Below are 21388 nucleotides of genomic sequence, written 5' to 3'. Positions count from 1 at the left end.
TATAAGTGCAATAATCTTGGACGCGACGTTACACCCAACTCACATCACCTGTACTCTGCTAAGCCCAATATTATTTGTACTTTTTATAAAAATATGTAAACAATTTCATAATAAGACTTCACTAATTCTTGTGTATGGATCAGATCTTATCCATCTATAAATTAGATGCGAAATATATTCCTAGTTATTGATACATGTTTACTATTGATATTGTTTGTACTAACTGCCACTTGGCGAGCACCTGTCGTGATACTAGTCTAGCTACATTTGCCTAGTCCAGGTTTACTCTTAAACCCTATGGGGGCACGGTTGGCCAAGTCGTCTGAGGTGCCTCAATTCGCTGTGCAGAGTTGCGCCACTTGGGAAACCAATGATCGTGGGTTCGAATCCCAGTTCGCCCCGATTATGCTTCAAGGTTTTTCAGCACCATACCCGTGCTCGCTGGTTTCACCAAAGTCACTGCATCACTTCGGGCTTTCCTCCCACATTATGCTGACACGCCATGATATAAATGTAATACTGTTACGTTGCGGCGTTAAACCCAACTCACTCACTCACTTGAACCCTAGGGTTTGGAAATGGTTTATTAACCACACACTGCATCGGAGACAAGAATGACAAAGGTCAGCAAACATTAACAATAAGATGTCAAAATGACCAGGAAAGTACTATGGTTCAATATTTTCAATATTTCACTCACTGAGAAAGGCAGGTTTCAAGAGGGCAGTATTCCTTGATCAATTTTCCGGCTATGGCGGGTGTGGGTAGGGTGTGTGTAGGGTGTGTGTAGGGTGTGTGCAGTTGCAGTCCATATGATTAAATATTCACTCGGTTTCACTGATTTAGCCTAGTGTAGACAAATAGGTGTGGTCAGTCAATAATTGATGCTAATTCTGCCTCCGTTGTGTAGTGGTTAGAGTGTCTACCCCAACAGACGAATTCCGGTGGCTCGATCTCCCTGACGCGCTATACCAAAAGACGTTAACAGCCTGTTACCCAAGTTTATGGAATGTCATATCCAGCTTCCTGTTGAGTATACAACCTAATTTGCCTTATGCTAAAAGGTTTACAGTCGTATTAATTTCATCCTATCGGGTACCCATTCAGTGAACAGAGGCATATTTCGAACAAAGTCATTTGCCTAAGGAGACATCGCATATATTCTGCCTTTCAGTGTTATGCAGGACCGAAGTTCTATAACCTCTCAGCAGTCACGTTTGTCAAACACGGTCACCCATCCGCCTACTCTCCGCGACCAACGTGTTATGACCTGCGCATTGTACACAGGTTCACGTCTCGTCACAAGGTAATAAATATTTTATCTTTGACGAGTAATTTCCCTTGTTTCGTTAATTACCAAATATGCATAAACTTTTTATATAGATTGTTGTCAATAAAATCAGAAAGAGTGTTCTATTTTATTCATGACATCAAGGGGCGGTGCGGTAGCCGAGTGGTTAAAGTGTTCGCTCGTCACGTCGAGGACCCGGGTTCGATTCCCCACATGGGTACAATGTGTAAAGCTCATGTCTGTTGTTTCCCGCCGTGAAATTGCTGGAATATTAGTAAAGGCTGCGTAAAACCCACCAAACTCACTCACTCACTCAGGACATCACACACAGCCAAGGCAACCAAGGTGGGGAAAAGACCAACTTGGTGCCGCTCCAAATCGTACCGACGTGCCGATTTAAAATCAAATCAAAATATTGTGTTTGTGCACGTAAAGTGGATATAATCTGACCAACTCGACCATTGCATTCGCGAACGACTTGACCGTGGAACGGTGGAGACACACGTTGTATTCCGTGTACATATCTCGCTGTACAAGATTTGTTTTCATGTACATTTTGTAACAACAATATAAGGACAGTGTTGCCTATGTTAAAGAATATCATCAATGAATACTAAAAGGGTTGAAGATCTAGAATAACACGTGGCCTAAATACGTCAAGATGGAATTCCCTCTCTGCACACGTCAGCATGTTGTATCAAACGTATCTCACGAAATCTCGTAGTGCCTCGCGATAGCCTATACAAAGCCGTTCGGCACTGTTCGGGGGCTACCTTGAAGTAAATTAAAAAAAACGCACGGAAAGATATCATGGAAATGATATTGATACTGAACAATCCGCAAACGTGTTGACCTTTTTTATAATCAATACTCTGTGTATACTACTCAAAAGCCCGATTCATTTGATATAGACATATGACAGAATCGGGTGGTCCTTAATTTCTTTTGAGGAGTATAAACATTTGACATATATCCGTTAGTGTAATTATAACGACATCATGAGAGCAAGAAATTATACCTTTTCCAAAGAGATCACCTTCCAGAGTATTAAAATGGTGGAAAATCTCAAGGTCGAGAGTTTATGAAATATGTCTAGTCACCCGATTGGGAAAATTGTGTAGGGCAAAACGATCTAATTGTTTGCTTATATAACCATTATATAATTGACTACTGTGATAATTTATTTTCAAAATAGGACAAGACAAAATATATTTGTCGTTAATGGTTAAAAGTGTCCGATCACCATAAAAAAATAATTCTTCTACACATACTTAAACATACGTCGTTAGCTTACGCAGATCAGTTTAATGTTATTTGATTATGAAGGGTTTACTGAAGATATGTAGACGCGGTTATATTTCAGAACATAATTACCCAACATGAAATTCTGCATTTAAAGCACGTGTCTTTCACGCAGCAGTCATTTGCCTAAAAATGATTTCGTTAACGTTTTCAGAAGCTGGCACACTCAACCCCTTATCTCCCTCTTCCTCCTCCTCCCCCCCCCCCCCCCCCCCCCCCCCCCCCCCCCCTTCCCACAGACACTTTGAGAAACACTACTACGGGCCTGTCCAGACATACAATACGGTGTGAAACATAAATCATTAAATATATGAAAACAAGAAAAAAAGTGAGCAGGGCTCAACAATACCCCCGACTTAGACTCCAACATATTTTTAACTTCAAAACATGATAAAAGTATATTTTCTCAGACAATCTACTTATCGAAATCAAACTGTGCGCTGCACCTCTCCTATTGGCACTGAAGCTGTATCCCACTAATGTTGAAGTAAAGAAAATGCCAAGTTTACAACATGAAAAACATCATATATTTTTTCAGAAAATACACATATCATAATCGCACTTTGCACTGCACCTCTTCTATTAGTGTAAAAAACTGTTCCCTAAATTTTAAAGAAACCATGAAGTAGTTTTCAAGTCAGTGGTCGCAGAAAAATTATATTGAAATCAAACTTCCTCGTAAGGACTTCCTTGGTATAACTATATCTCCTTTTAGGTCGGGGGTAAAATAAATACAACGCAAATATGCTGGACGGGAGATGGATGTGGACAAGTATGACATAACTTAAACACTCTATAACGCGGTTTAAACCCACCGACTCTTGGCGACACAAGCGATTCACTGAAGACATTTGTCCGTTTACATGAACGAGCGCATGTGCATTATCTTGCGAATGTTTATCGATGTGATAAACAAATCAAGTGAACTTGCTTTCACGATTCGATAAACGCGTTCACGCAACAAGAAAAAGTTTTAATGACCTCCCAGCTTGCATCGATGACACACCTACTTGCTCGACACACTATTGTCCTGCGTTCGTAATACATTTCAATAGGGGTCCCCGACATTGCAACAAATAAATTGACATTAAAACTGACGATCATTAGGGCGTATACCGATCAGTGTTTTCCAAAAATGTCAAAAAATACCAAAACACCAAGCACTTGATGATGCAAATGTTGTACATTCATTTGACGATATATACACTCTGATAAAAACACTATTGACCATCAAGTGTGAACATCACAGATCCCACACAGCACTGGGGTAAAATTGACGATTTCACAGATTACGCTCAGGACGACATGTGAGTTAACATCACTGAGTTAACATTACGACATGTGAGTTAAAATTACTGAGTTAACATCACTGAGTTAACATTACGACATTTGAGTTAACATTACTGAGTTAACATCACTGAGTTAACATTAATAAGTTAACATCACTGAGTTAACATTACTGAGTTAACATTACGACATCTGAGTTAACATCACTGAGTTAACATTACTGAGTTAACATTACGACATGTGAGTTAACATTACTGAGTTAACATTACTGAGTTAACATTACGACATGTGAGTTAACATCACTGAGTTAACATTACTGAGTTAACATTACGACATGTGAGTTAACATTACTGAGTTAACATTACTGTGTTAACATTGCGACATCTGAGTTAACATCACTGAGTTAACATTACGGAGTTAACATAACTGAGTTAACATTACGACATGTGAGTTAACATTACTGAGTTAACATTACGACATGTGAGTTAACATCACATAGTTAACATTACTGAGTTCACATTATGACATGTGAGTTAACATTACTGAGTTAACATTACGACATGTGAGTTAACATCACTGAGTTAACATTACTGAGTTAACATTACGACATGTGAGTTAACATCACTGAGTTAACATTACTGAGTTCACATTATGACATGTGAGTTAACATTACTTAGTTAACATTACTGAGTTAACATTACGACATGTGAGTTAACATCACTGAGTTAACATTACTGAGTTAACATTACGACATGTGCGTTAACATCACTGAGCTAACATCAGAGTTAACATTAATGAGTTAACATTACTGAGTTAACATCACTGAGTTAAAATTACTAAGTTAACATTACTGAGTTAACATTACTGAGTTAACATCACTGAGTTAACATAACTGAGTTAACATCACCGAGTTAACATCACTGAGTTAACATTACTGTCACAAGGTGAATGTCAATAAGGTGTATGGCCTCAACGTGCCAGCATACAGGCTTGAAGACGACGTCGGACAGGGTTCGTTATATACGTTAAATGACGTCATCTGGAATTGTCCTCTATTCCCCTCCCACTGCTTGTGCCATGTGTTTTCTGTTCATTAGAGGATTGGGTTGGTTGGTTTGTTGTTTAACGCTGCACTTAGCAATATTCCATCTATATGACGGCGGTCTGTAAATAATCGAGTCTGGACCAGACAATCCAGTGATTAATATCATGAGCATTGATCCACGCATTTGGGATTGATGACATGCATCAACCAAGTCAGCGAGCCTGACCACCAGATACCGTTAGTCGCCTCTTACGACAAGCACAGTCGCCTTTTACGGCAAGCATGGGTTGCTGAAGAACCATTCTACCCCGGATCTTCACGTGTCTGGAGGATCTGGACGGTGTCGGATGTTGTGGTCAAGATGATCCCAAAGATATTCTATAGGTGACATGGCTGGTGAATTTCCTGGCCATGGCAAAATTTTAACGTCCTTGACCAGAAACTGTTGTACAACACGAGCTGTATAAAAGAACAGCCTGGGGTAAGCGCTGCAATAACAGTAACACGAGGTCAATGCGCTGCGCAAGAGTGAGTGAGTTTGGTTAAACGCCGCTTTGAACAGTATTCCAGTTATAATACGTATGTCTCAGTGGGCTAGCAGTATAATACCGACATTAGTCCGGACTAGTACAAGCAGCGACACACACACACACACGCACACGCACGCACGCGCACACACACACACACACACACACACACACACACACACACACACACACACACACACACACACGCACGCACGCGCACACGCACGCACGCACAGACACACACACATGCATGCACGAACGTCGCTTTATAAGTGTAATAATCTTGAACGCCACGTTAAACCTCATTTTACCTCGCTTCACCCGAGTGTAAGATATAAACACTGAGATAGCCTTCCTCCAAGGCGGTACTGAAAGATAAGTCCATGGATGTGTAGTATTCTATCCTCCCAATTGGCAAGTCTAGATATGTGAACACTCCAGTCTCTTAGAGGGACAGCCTGTTCTTATTATTTACATAATCTAGAAATTATGATTTAAACTAATAATTTTTGCCTTAGAGACTTGTGCAAGTCTAGCACTGAGCCTATATATATAGTTAGCTTACTGTCCTGGATCCTGCCTCACTGACCTGCCCCGGAGCTGTCACCCCGACTGTATTTACGTTTTAAAGCGGACAACGCGAATTTACATTAGGATCATATTCCACCAGGGCAGATATAGGATCTCTTAATTCAATAACAAGAAAACTTTTGATGCGATGAAAACTCTTTTTTCTTCAAATTATATTTACAATAATATAATTTCCAAAACTATTTAATCATGTTTAAAACAATTTGTAAAAATATTGGTTTCAATTGATTTCTTGTTTAACATCTTCTATGGTCGTTACTTCTAAACGATTACCTCCCTTACAAACTGAATTGGATAAACAATGTCTTGCCACAGTAAATGAGAGCAGTAACCGATTCAGGTCTAAACTATAGGTCACGCTGCATTCCGCTTGCTCTACTGTACTGTCCGCTATACAACACTGTCAGAATACCGCTTTTAAGTAAATGTCAAGAACTGATGCCAAATACACTCCCTGCTGGGGGCGGTCGGGTAGCCTAGTGGTTAAAGCGTTCGCTCGTCACGCCGAAGACCCGGGTTCGATTCCCGACATGGGTACAATGTGTGAAGCCCATTTCTGGTGTCCCCCGCCGTGATATTGCTGGAATATTGCTAAAAGCGGCGTAAAACCATACTCACTAACTCCCTGATGAGGACAAGATGTGTCATATTTTACCCGACCAATTGTGTGATCAAAAGTGCCAAACACTGCAAGGATGTTCTAGAAATTTGAAAATGCACTTTATATAGATAAACTTTAAATGTTATATTACCAAAATACATGTTATCTTTACATAAAGGGCCATTTTAAACAAATGTACAAAAATGTGTTATAATGCATTATATTTTAACACAGTACCTCATAACTCATAAGGAGTGGCATGTAAATTTTACTTACTTATTATTGTGGTAAACATTCTAAAAATATCATGCATTTCAGGGTTTAAATAAAACAATATGCCTGAACAACTAACAATATATCGAGACTTTAACGAACTCGTAGACCAAATATGAAATGCATGTATTTTCGAACACAAATCACACCACCACCCATCACACCACCGCCCATCACACCACCACCATCACTACCACCATCACTACCGCCATCACTATCATCACCAATCACCCTCTCCATACCCTATGCTTGTGAGGGGCGACTAAATGGATCGGGTAACCAGACTCAGTGTCGTAGTTGATTGCATGTCGTCCTAATTTGCTCATGACGTCAGTCACTGGTTAGTCTGGTCAATACTCGATTATTCATAGGCCGACGTCCTATTGCTGGAATAGTGTTCAGTGCGGCGTTAAACAACAACCAACAAGAACCCCATCCCACCCCACCCCACCCCACCCCACCCACCACCACCCCCACCCCCCTACAACCCACTAGAATCGCCACTGCCACCTTTAGAACAGGGGACATGGGAAGAATTAGCTCAATAGAGGACGCTGTAAATGAGCAGCGTGGTCGTTAAACGCATTGAATTCCTCATAACGATCTCTGTGTCCTTTTTCGGAAATGAAATTGCACACGCGAGATGTAGTTGCGCCGAGAACTACATTTTAAGAGAATACTTTTAGATGTGATTCAACTCTGTTGTTGATCATCGAAAGGATAGACACCGAACATATATACTATACAGTATTCAATAATGGGGATACTACTGGCAAAGATTGGCTCTACGAAATGTCAAAAAGTTTCCAATTACGAAGACCTCGCCGTGAACACCTTCAGGGCTGCCGACGCGTTGTGAAGTACATTAACTCCGTCTCTTCATTAACACGGTTACCAGACACCAATCCACTTAGGACTGAAAATAACAAAGGACAAATGGCGTATGCATCAATAAAGGGAATCAAATTACCAACCAATGAACAAAAAGTTTGTTTTTTTATAAATTCCCCCAAACACGTCGTCCACTCAACGAAACACAACCATATATAGCAATAAAAAAGAGTAGACAGGTAGCTCATTTTGGCTTTTCTATAAAACATTAATCAGTATTCAGTCAAACACCGGTAAATGAATGTGTAAGCTTGTCAAATACAGAACACAACATACAATGTAGTATTCACATAGTGTGTGTATGCGCGCGCTTGTACTGATCCGGAATAATGCCGATTTTATGGTGCTAGCCTATACTCAGATACCGTGCCGCACTTAATGCGGCCAGACCAAGTTTCATCCCCTCAATGCCGAGCTCCAGGCAGGGTAAAAACAAACATTATCTTTTGATTGATGTATTTTCGGCATCACCGACCAACAGCTCTCCGTGCAGACGCTCTACTAACGGGATCGGGAGGTCAGGCTCGCTGACTTGGTTGGTGCATGCCATCGTATCTCAATTGCGGAGATCGATGCGCATGATGTCAATCACTTGATTGTCTTGTCCAGATTTGATTATTTATAGACCGCCGTCATAAAGCTGTAATATTGCTGACTGCGGCGTTAAACAACAAACAAACAAACAAACACTACACCACGGAGGCGGTCCCTGTAAGTAACAGGCATGAGTGAGTGAATATCCGGTTTACGCCGCTTCTAACAATGCTCCAGCAATATCACTGCAGGGGACACCAGAAATTGGCTTCACGCACTGTACCTATCTTATTTGGCAAATCGAACCCGGGCCTTCGACGTGGCAAAAGCTGCTAACCCAAAAGGTATTCAATGAGCGAGATGTCTATAAACCAGTGTCCAGGGGTCGCAGGCCCGGTCAGGTCCAGGTGGTGGTGGTGGTATGAGGGTGCACTTAATATGATTTTAACCTTCTTATCCTGTATTTTGGAACCCCCTGGTTGAAAGTTGTTGTTTTTAAAATCGCTTAAACAGAGAGATGTAGAAATAATGACAAAAGCGCTACGACAGTTATAAGGGGAAAAAAGGCTATTCGGCACAAAATTAAAACACGATTTTATTAAAAGTTGTTTTCAGCGAACAGGTTACAGTGGCATAGAGAGCCAGTTTCGTTGAAAAAGCGTGTGCCAAATGCGTTAGAGTTTTTAACAGGTATGTATGTCCAGCGAAAAAGAGCACATGTAAGGTTTTGTCAAAAATATAATCGGAATAATCAAAATTGTTCGGAACTTCTGTGAGATTTAATATTCACATGTCTCTTCGCGGAAGAAGCAGTAACGTTATTTAAAGCGGGTATGTGAAAGTCAATTATTGCCTAAGGAGTTTAAAAATCGAAATACGCCCAAAACCTATATATACGTTATTCTAGATCCGGGTCAGAATTGGTCTTCAGTAACCCATGTTTGTCGTAAGAGGCGACTAACGGGATCGCGGGGGGTCAGGCTCGCTGACTTGGTTGATGCATGTCATTGTATTCCAACTGCGTAGATCGATGCTCATGATGTCAATCACTGGGTTGTCTGGTCCAGACACGATTATTTACAGACCGCCGTCATATGGCTGGAATATTTCTGAGTGCGGCGTAAACAACAAACAAAACATACAAATGGCAATAATTCTAGCAGAAATGCCTGCGTAATGGGCCAAAATGACATTGTTAAGATCATCGTTAAACCCTAACAGACTCATGTTCCAAAGTAAACGTGATATAATGTTATACGAACATGACACTCACACGTTTTTGCATGCCCAAAAATCAATTGATGTCAATTTGAAGACAAAAACGAAGAAAACAATACATGTATAATGTTTCCTTTATCTATATTATAAATAAGGGAGAAAAATACGAAAACCCGTGCACATTTGTATTCATATAAATATGTCATGGGGAGCTTTCTTTTCCCATTCTGTAGCATGCAGACCGTCTCGGCGAATCGATTCTGAGAACTGAAACATCACGTGGAACTGATCGATGTGCTGAGCTTCAGCGTTTGACATTTCCAGGGGAATCCCCTAATGTAGAGCGCCCTCTGTTGCACAGGGGAGGTAATCAGTGGTAGCTGCCGAAGATGGCGGCCGCCAGTCAGATGTTCTTTCTCTCTTTGTTTACGTTACTCACATTGCGTTATGGAGACGCAAAGACACCTTTAATTAGCGTAATCGAGGCATTAGAAAAGTTAGTGGTGTTTTATAAAAATAGTTATCAAGACTTTAACGTGGATGGACTGTTTGGATTGCGTGTAGTAGAAGGTAAGTTTTGTGTGTTGTCAGTGACACTGACAATGTTGTTGATCCGACAATGACATGTTGAGCAGCATGCACGGATCTAGTGAATTATTTTCTTTGTCGATGGCCAGTTTTAATGCTTTGAATTTTTTTGCATACAAAATTCACACCATGGGTGTCCTGATTTGTTTGGTACCAGTATGATATTAGAATTATGGCGATTCCTTCCTCCACCCCACCACGCCTTGTCGCCCCGCCCCCCTCAAGTTTGGGGCCAGAGACCATATACCGATATATACATGTATATATTGCTTCTGATGGGGCACACCCACATGCATTTATCACCTGCTTAAATTTCCTGAGGGATGCAAGCGAGTACATTAAAATCTCATTATTTAATCACGTTTTCAACAAACAAAAATATTGATCATGTTTCAGTAACCTACCTGGTATTACAACTATTAGTAGCAATTTATTAATAAAATTGCTTAGGCCTGATAATTATGTTTTCACTCTCTCCAGTTTCAGTATACTTAACTTTACCTAGGTCAGTCTTTCTTTGGAAAAAAATATGTACAATATTTGCAGCTGTTTACCATTGTGTTAATCATTATCTGTCAATCAGCATAGCCTACCTTGGCGTTATAATGTGTATTTGCAAGGTCATTTCCTTAAGGTTTGTGAAACCTGATTCCATAGTTTTATGGATTATTGATTGAACTTATTGTAACTGAGGCTGTGGGGGTATTTTCAAAATGATCACTGTGCAAACTCAAGCATATGGTAGTATGTTAACTTAAAGGCATTCAACACTTGCAGCTGCAAGTATAAAATTAATATGTTTGTGTGGCATGATAAATAATATGTGTTTCTCTCGTAGTGATCAAAGGAGTATGTACAATTTAACTGATAAACATGTTTATAGCATATATATCTAAAAAACTTCATTTATCACGTTTATAGCTCTTTATGAAGATCCATGGGGACATTATTCTTTAAACATTGCACTCTTGTAAAACCACATGTATTTTGTCAAGTAGCCTTGCTCCAAGGCTGTACTGGAAGAAATGTCTATGGATATGTAGTAATTCTCCTAATAGGCAAGTCTAGATATGTAAGGACTCCAGTCTCTTATAGGGACAACTTTAAAAATTGTTCTTATTATTTACATAATCTAGATCTCATGATTTAAACTAATAATTATTTCCTTAGAGACATGTGCAAGTCTATTTGTCAAGAATTAAGAACAAATATTTCCATTACAGAAAGACAACCTAAAACGTCATCTACTATTATAAAGTGACATTTGGCACAATCAAAGCATATGGCAATGTTCTATTTTCCATAAGATGATAAGATAAGCAAAACAATCTATTTTTAGAAATCAAGAGCAATATGCTGATAGCCATCTTTAATGATGTGTGATTTACTTCAGGTTGAAACTCAGTAAACTGGATAGAGTTTTCAAATGCCTAGACATGTTACATTTCTGTGATTTTTTACCATATAACTAGCCTAATACATTGACATAGTAGAATGTGTAAGTCTCAGTCTCTACTGCAGTTTGATTACCTCAGTCAGTTGGCGGGATGCCTGGATATGCTACATTTCTCCAATGTTCTTAACAAGTTATCATGATATAACATTTATACTAAGTTTTCCTATAATAATTAGATCCACATCAAGTGCTTTTATGACTTATCATGGTGTAATATTTATACATCATTTGATATAATTATTAACAAGCCTAACACATTGACATAGTAGAAGTTCAAAGTGAGACATGCCCTGAGTCACTATTGCAGTTTGATTGCCAACTGGCATTTATGTAACCATGGTAACCTGTTGTAAATATAATACAGGGATTAATGTGGATCTTTCTTTTTGTGAACCTGGGAAGTCTAAGTAATAATTGTGAGGGATCCAAGTGTGACCACAGTACCACGATAAATAAAATGTCCAATGTTTGTGAAGCCATGCAGTTGTTTTAATAAGGAATAGGGTATTCTTAGTGTGATACAATATGGAGTGATTGAGGGAAGAAAATCAGATATGTCCAGTAAACATTTATGTACATGCTACCAAGGCTATATTCAAATTAATATTAATGATTCAAATACATTTTTAAATACTCTGGGTGTCATATTCAAAATTTTATAAGTGAATACTGTCATTTTGTGATAAAGACTGATGGCAATAGGAGATTTCCATGACTTTATAAACATTGGATAGAACATTCTTCAATATCATTACCATATTTATTGGAAAAATTCTAAATGAGATTTAGGATGACAATCAGTCAGTGTCCTCTAAATGAACCGATCTGAAAGCCTGGAATAGAAGGCAACATCTTGTGTCAGAGAAAACCCTTATAATCATAAAACTACATATAATCATGTTAACAGACATATAATGTCTTGAGAATGTTTTTGAGGGAGCATGACTGTGACAGTTCTGGTAGACATGGAGAGTCGTGTGATGTGTTTTGGAGGTGGGTGAGAGGTGGTTAGACAGGTACCCACCCACCATTGTGTCACCTGTGAGATCATCATGCAGGGGACTTGGTGAGGGTTTTATTGTAGGTGCAAGGTTTCCAGGTATTGTATTATTTCATTGTCTCATTTTATATGGGAAAACTAATCCCTTATTCAGTAAATGTAGTATATAAGGTTTGAAATTCCTTGTGTTCAAATATCAATGTTGATGTCGTAATAGTTAGAATAAGTTCCCATGCCTGAAAGACACGCTTAGAAACCATATTTTTGTACATTAATTCGTTTGAGGTTACAGTCTATTATCCCTGTGTTATGGGTTTTTGGACATTTAAGAAACATTCATAGCTTTCTCTCTAATCACATGAACAACTGTAAAACATTTCATTCACTTATAAAAGACATCTTTCTTAAAAAAACAGGCCATCATCGGAGTATTTACAATGTTACTGTGATGCTACATCCCCCGTTATAGCGCGAGTAATTGCGATAAACGTGGCCATCCGAAAACCTATGACATCCGAAAACCTATAATCCTACGATTTATGAAACCTTTGACAACATAGCAAACTTGACAAACACATTGAAAATGAACACGTGAACATGCCTAATGTAAGCTATGATTCACTATGTACCTGGTGATTTAGAAATTGAAAAAGTATGATTAATTACAAAGAAAAGGAAAGGGCTAAACATTCTAGATTACCATGATTATGACTGCTTATTATCTAGCTCAAGGTGAAAAGACATTCACAGTGTGCAAATAGATCAAAGGAATATCTTCGTTTTGGCACGCTTGAGCTCCTAGGGGCTCCATGACCTAAACATCCATTGTTACTATACCCAGTGCAAAAATATCAACATAATTCAAAGGGAAATAGAAATGTTGACAGTATGGACATGATAGATGATGACACAGAGTTGAATTCTACCCATCAACTCAAAAAAAGCAAAGACGTCTGTATATGAGTGCGTCATTGTAATGAATGAGTGAATGCTGTTTTGTGCCGCAGTCAGCAATATTTCCGCCATTGTGGCATGTTGTAATGTAGTGTAGATGAGACAAACAGGGGACTGGAATCATGAGCAGCGTTCTAACTGATCACTGATCAGCGTTAGAAATTGGCACTAGTCCTATAGTCCTTACCAAACTGCCCAAAAGTAAGAGTATCCTAAGGACTAGTAGAAATTGGCCCGTTTTAAGGGTTTTGCTATATGTTATCATTATAAGGACTTGTGGACAAAAACTGTTAGTTTCTAACCCTGCTGATTCAATTACAACCAGCAATAGGATACTGGAGATCTATGTTAACTCATGTCCCCATGAGATTGAATTAATTTAAGATTAACAGTTTATGTAGGGTAACCATGGTAACAGTGAGCCTTAAATATGTATCATAATATACAAGTTTTCAAGATATACTGTCAATATCACCTATTTTACGAATGATTTGGTGCATCTTCATGCACTCGGGCATTGCGTTACAACCAGGTAAGACGCATATAAATGCTTAGAATATGCACAATAAATCAGTATAACCCAATTGATTCTTAGTTACTTGGATATAAATATGCCTGAAAAAATATATAAAATGATAGCTTAACAACACTGTGTTTATTTGTTGTTTAACGCCGCAGTCAGCAATATTCCAGCTATATGACAGCGGTCTGTAAATAATTATGTCTGGACCAGACAATCCAGTGATTGACATCATGAGCATCAATCCATGCAATTGGGTTACGATGACATGTATCAACTAAGTCTGTGAGTCTGACCATTCAATCCCATGAGTCGCCTCTTACTACAAGCATAGTCGCCTATTACGGCAAAAATGGTAGACCTATTCTAACCCAGATCTTCACGGGTCTAACAACACTGTTTGAATACCTGTTTGTCTTCACCAATCTTTATTTACTGATTGCTTGCAAGCATCACATACACATGAATTTAATTTAGATATGTATCGCTGTTCTGAGCTTGTGACAGACTTAGGGCATCACATGAATAGATGGAAATTGGAAGTCACCTGAAACATCACCCAGACTTTTAAGCAGAACTATGTTTGCTCATTGACTTTAAAATACCCAACAGGCTGGGCACAGGGGAGTAAAAATATATTGAATACCCACAGAAAACCGTCACTATGTAAAGTGAATAATAACATGAGCAAATACTCAATTGTTGTAAACATTTATCTGGAGCCCTGTCTCAACAGAACATCATTATTCTCAAAGCAACTTGTTCTAATTCAGTGATGTTTTTTACAACAGTAGAAGTATCAGGTCTTTGAAAGGCAAGTGATACACATAAGGAAGAGAATATATGGATGTCAACTTCTTTATTATGAGGAACACAACGTTTCAGAGTATATACTTACTCCTTCTTCAACCGATGAGTATATACTTACTCCTTCATCACCTGATGAAGGAGTAAGTATATACTCCAAAACGTTGTGTTCATCATAATAAAGAAGTTGACATCCATATATTCTCTTCTTATTAAAGTATTGTTTACATTCCAAGTGTTCAAAATTAACACATCCACAAGGCAGGTCCACAAATCCACAATAACATCACTAGTAACATTTCCTTGTGATCTACCACGTTTACATTTATGTAGGTGGAACTTAGTAGCAGGTCATTTTGTTCAGACAAGTAAAATTTAGGAAGGACTAGTGATATTTTCTTGAAGACTTCCACTTTTACCTTTAGGAATATTGCTCTGTATATAGACTCTGTAGTAGGTATGTTTGTGGACCAGTGAAAATTGATTTCTACTTCCAAATTGCATGGACTTTTAGAACAGGTACAGATAAACAGCGTATTTGCGTAAGATACCACCCAAAAATATTCAAAACCCAATTACTTTCAATAAACTTGCATACAGAAATGCATGCATTAAATGAAAAACTCAAATGTATAAAAACAGCATGCATAAATACCCAATGAAGCTTTTTCAGCGTGTGTACAACAGAGCTAATTTCCGAAACACAATTACGAGCTAAGTTACTTTTGAGTCAAGCCTTTATTTAGAACCGTTAAACATATTCATCTAAAACATTTTTTTTTTTTTAAAATCTCAAAATGTGTACTCATTTGAGGAAAAACACAATAGAGTGATGAATTGATGTGTGAAATAATATAGGTTACCCAATGAAAAATGTAATAACCCTATTAAATTAGAAACCTTCGAGTAAAAACTCAAAAGGTTATCTGGGGCTCTGTAGAAACACTTTAGGTTCCCTTTACCTCATAGAAATGCATTCTTCTCTGACTGTCTATTTCAGCTCAAGCTGGGAACGAGGGTTTTTCACCTCCTGATATACTATATTTCCTCAAATAAGTGCCGGGTAGTAGGCACTGACCTCCAATAAGAGTCAAGTACGTGCCATATAAAACACAATAAGCACAGGGTCTCTAATGAGCGCCGGGTATAGTACAATAAATTACAGAGGGAATGCCTCAAAAGTTAAGGAATTAACTTTTTTATCCGACATCAAACTTTTGAACTGGTCCCTTATGCAACACCATAGTTGTAATAGTGAATTCTGTTCTCCATTGCTCCTCAGGGTGCCGTTGTACAGAACAACCTTAGCACTACGACTGTCAGAGTCTATGTTAGGGCATGGGAGTTACGATCACCTTAGCACTAAGATCGCTTTGTACAGCAGCACACAGATTTGGAAGCTTGTTAAAAAAATAAGAGGAGAATATGGTATGCTGGTTCCTTGTTCTCTTTGCTCTGCAGCATCTTTATGTATGTAGAAACAGGCTCTTTGTGGGTTTACTTTTCTGACAACCTGATGGATGGGTGCCAAGTCTGGGGTTGCTGGGAGATCCCTTCTGATGCCTCCATCGTCTGTCTGAGTGGGATAATCAATCATATTTTCCTAAAGATAAGATAAAAGCTTACACTACAGATCATGAGCCAATAACCATGGATACCATCTTCAATTATTTGGATTATTTTCATTAAAGTGATAGGTTTGACCTTCCATCTTTGTCCTTGGCCTCTCTCGTATCTGCACTGTCCCTTTCCTATCTGATTGAGACAAAGCTGCACATAATCTTTAACATCTTTGAGTTCGAACATCATAACTAAATTATATATTTTGCAATTTGATAGTCTAACAAGAGAGAAGGTTTTGTGTTTTGTATGATTTTAAATCCTGGAACCATTGTGGTTGCTAACCCTTGGTGACCGCCTCCGTGGTCTAGTGGTAGAGGTCTTGGTTTCGATCCCCGGCCGCATCATACGAAAAGACGTTAAAAGATGGTACTTGTTGTTACCCTGTCTGGCACTCGGCATTAAGGGGCTAAAACAAGGACTGGTCGGCTCAGAGTCAGTATACTGTGTCTGAGTGGGGTATTCATGTTAAACTGCGGCATGGTATCTCAGTGGGCTAGCACTATAAATCGGCATCAGTCCGGACTAGTACAAGCAGCCACACAAACACACACACGTACATGCACGTCGCTATATAAGTGCAATAATCTTGGACGTGACGTTAAATCCCATTTCACCTCACCTCACCGCTAACCCTTAGCAATCTCGAACATGTTATCTTTAACATATACTTTGCAGTTTGGAAAACTGAAGGAGAGTTGTTTTATGTCAAGTTTTAAGTATAGTTGTCCCGTGTCAATAGTGCAATGACTTACTGTGCAGAGTTGCATCCCTTTGATGTGTGCAGAGTTCCATCCCTTTGTTGTCAGGATCCGCTGGTCATTAGTTTGGATCCCGGATTCACCCTGATTATCGTCTTTGTCAGTCGTCACTGGCATTAACTGGTAACATCAATGGAATAATACAAACATACTTCCTTTATCAACCCTTTGCGTTATTTCCCATGACAGTCAAACTGTTTAATCATTCATATTTGATGGTTTTCATATAACTATGTACTTCAGTCTAATATAATCACACAAGTATAGAAAGATGTCAATAAAATGTTCTGACATTGTGCAATGCAATTTTGCCTACTGAAGCAAATTGAAAAAAATGAATATCATTATTGATTTTTGTGTGGGAGTTTGAAATAGCAAAATCGAAAAGGTGAAGGAATGTTTAATTTAAAATAAGCTTTTTCCATTGTAATGGAAAGCATAACCTTTTTGTCAGAAAATAGTGAATTTTGAAAGGAAGGTGTTTGGAAAAGGGGCTTTGGGATATTGACATACATGTCTTAAAAATAGAATATCGACCTCAATGATCTGGTAAGTGAAATACTCATGTATTGTGTCACATGGATTCCAGCCTATGATAATAATAGTGTTCTAACCATAAAATTATTTACAATTCACTGACCTCCCATGATTACGTCATATTTGCTTTAACAATGATCAGAAGACTACAGTCATCTTCATGTTATAGGATCATCATATTTTGCGTATGGTCACTTGCCATTTTACTGAAGTTCATTTTTCATAATATCTGTAGCATGTAAAACTTCAGGAATAGCACTTGCAAATTCTGATTGCAAAACATGAACATAGCAACCTGGATATAAGCTGATTTCATTGTGTCACTTCCGATGGCCATCAAGTGGTTTTAAGATTCATTATTGAGTAGTCATGGTTGTCCCTGATGTGACATTGCATCACGGAACACATTTCAGGCTAGGAGAATTCTTACATCCTTGTTCGGTCATTCACACTGTCCATACACCAGCACGGATGTTTCGATAAGGTGAAGGTTGCACAGGTTAATGTCTATAAGCCTTTTAAACAATTGGTCGACAGGCTCAATGCCTATTTAAAGACCTCTGATACAAAAAGATGCATGCAATATATAACAACACAGTGGATTATAAACATAATAAAAGGTTCAACCTAAAATATATATAAATGTAGAAAAAATGTTTAATAAATTTTAAAGGCTTTCAAAGCATTCTGTTAGTGTAAAACATACATAAACAGAATCTAATAGTCTAATATTTGCTTCAGGTGACATATTTCCAAACAGTTTTAATGTTCTTACTTTTTATGAAAAAATAAAACCATTTCATCTTATGTCAGTCTTACAAGCAGGTATATGGATGTGGAACAGTAACACAGCTGCCATGGTGCATACTAGGGCTGCAGTGAATACACTATGAGGCCAATACGATTCATATCATGAATATAGGGTAACGAATACGAATGTTAATACACGAATACAATAACAAGTCAGCAGTTGATGTATAATTTGTTATCTTCAATGAAACAAAAGAAACATAAATTATTTGACATGGTTTGTTAACTATTAATATATTATACATTTATATACTGCACTTATCCAGGTACTAGTATCTGCTCAAATGAGACAATGACCAGTGATATACAATACTGTCAAATTATTTTTTATAAAGAGTGTTGTCTTTGTAGAAATCTATGCATATAATATGTTCTTATGGATATTTGTAGGTACAGGATATGTAAATGCACATGATTGCATGTTCATAAATATTCGATTCTAGTGGCCACGAATAACGAATTCAGTTCATGAATGGATACAGTTTGATTCACAGAATACGCGAGTGAAACGTAACAGCCGTAGTGCATACCACATGAAGTTTAAGTTTGTCTCTTTTTCTCTTAAAATATCAGAATATCATCGCAATGCCATTGCAATACTGGAACAGCTATACTACTCCACTTTTGATAAGGATATTGTTATCTTTCATGATACTTAAAACTGATTCTCATAATATGTGAATTGTATTCTGAAATAGAAAGACATATATTATAATCCCTATCACAACTTGAGTAGTATATTTGATCTACTAATCTAAGAAATCCACCATATTCTTGGTTAAACAGAAGTTGTTTCAGAGATAAGGGAAGTTTGTTTCCCAAATGACTGATATCAGTTCATGTAACTCATTCCAAACAAATATGGGCCATGGAGAGCCCAGTTGTCTAAGGTGCCGCAGTTCTGTGCAGAATTGTCTCCCTTGGTCGGGCCAGGAACCTATGATCATGGGTTCGAATTTTGGTTCACCCCAAGTATGTTACTAGGTCTGTCAAAGTATTAGGGTATTTTATTTCATTTAATGGCAATGCAGTGGACTATCATTACAAATTTATGAACTTGTTTTAAATACAGTAAATCCCAGATGGTGGTGTTGCCTCTGAAATCATCTGGATTAATAAGTGTCCTGACTAATAAATCACTCATGTTCTAAAGTCACTATATATACTATTCAACAGAACTTAAGGATAAATGGATGCTTTCATATTACTACCACCAGATTCTTTCATATTACTATAGTAAACTGTCACGACGGATTAACTATACCAATATGAAAGAATTGTGTAGAAGTGATTTTTTGGTAGTATATGAAAGCATCACCAGGAATAATTATCCGGAAGGTTAGGTTTCCGGGTTAAATTCATCCGGACAAATGAAGTTCTCTACGCTACCCACTCACTGACTCACTCTATGCTACCACTGGGCGATGCACATCAGAGATGCAGCGGTTGTTGGATGAATCTTTACATCCCTAGGTTATGACCATGAGTGGGAGTTTGGCATACTATCATTAATACTAACATAAATCTTTTATTTTAGTATCATAGTAACGGATCAAGGGATGTGATCAGTGAGATCAAAGTGTCAAATCAATACCAATATATGATTTAGTTCTGAAAGGTCCAAGTCAGCTCTACAAACCTCTTTGAGTGGCATTTAGAAGTGGGAATGGTAACTAAGACAAAACTGTTATGGATGAGCAACTTCTTTATTACAATTGTAATAAAGAAGTTGCTCATCCATAACAATTTTGTCTTAGTCTACAAACCTCTTCTCCAAACCTAAAACTATTTTAATAGATTAACATTTCTTTTTGAGAATTAGTACTTGCTGAAAAGAAATTTATTGTTTTCTTGATAACATTTCAATAATTTACAAATGTAGGGGAAAGATCATATTCAGTTTGAACTGTCTAACCCAGTAAGGATAATCAGTTCTATAGCTAAGCAATACCGTATTCAACGTAATTAGCGCCCAGGGCGCTCTCAAAATTAGAAATAAGGGACTTGTGTACATTGATCAATCGGAAGGGGTGCTAATTGTGATTATTCAGCAATATATATCCGCAAATATCGCCGTGGGTGCATATTAGAGCGGTGCGCTTATTACGTCGAATACGGTAGTGGTTTAAGTTCAACAATTAGGTATCAGAATTGGCTGGCAGCTTTATGTCAGCCTGGCCTTGTGAACTATACAGTGAAATGAATGTAATTGCCAGAATAGCTGATGTCCGCAGGGAAGAGTGTTGTTTTGATCATTTGCCCCAGCTATTCTTTTATGACTTGCCCCGAGCTGTACAGCCATCATTGTGTTCCCCAGACACTACCATGGAGGGCCGCAGGAGGCCAACAGCTTCTGTAATGATGGAACCAATTGGCTGGAACTCCCGCTGATATAAGTGCAACTGTTTGTGTTGAAGTGGGTGCTTGATGCTGCAGATTGATTGTGTTCATGAATTTCATCATTTTGGAGTAGCATGCGGAAAATGGTTTAATCTATTTTTGAACAGGATGATCACTCAACTGGAATAGGTTTTTAGCTCACCTGGGCTGAAAACTTGAGTGAACTTATGTCATGGTGATTGTCCGTTGTATGCCAATATGTTGTCATGTAAGTTTTTACAGTTTTGACATCTTCTCTGAAAATCAAAAGGTCTATCGAGCTGAAATTTTGTATGGATGATCCTGGCAATAGTGTCTCAGAAGGCTCTTGCAGATTCTTGCTCCAAATTAACATGGCCCTATGGGAGTCTTATTGAAATGGTCATTTTGGCCATA

The 21388-nt window shown here is 38.2% G+C and overlaps 1 protein-coding gene across 1 annotated transcript in view; it reads left to right on the top strand.

Annotated features, from left to right (window-relative positions):
• The first annotated feature begins 9930 nt into the window (after positions 1-9930).
• The window catches only part of LOC124144993, a 43026-nt gene continuing 31568 nt past the window's right edge, over positions 9931-21388 (top strand). The window contains exon 1 of the mRNA XM_046514624.2: positions 9931-10130. Coding sequence (XP_046370580.2) covers positions 9950-10130 — 181 coding nt within the window. The 5' untranslated portion in view covers positions 9931-9949. The remainder of the gene's footprint in view (positions 10131-21388) is intronic.

Source organism: Haliotis rufescens, unplaced genomic scaffold (genome assembly GCF_023055435.1).
Source record: "Haliotis rufescens isolate VD_foot unplaced genomic scaffold, xgHalRufe1.0.p SCAF_3, whole genome shotgun sequence".
In the NCBI taxonomy this organism is placed as follows: domain Eukaryota; kingdom Metazoa; phylum Mollusca; class Gastropoda; order Lepetellida; family Haliotidae; genus Haliotis; species Haliotis rufescens.
The sequence above is the reverse complement of the archived record's forward strand: the minus strand, read 5'-3'. Positions and strand labels throughout refer to the sequence as shown.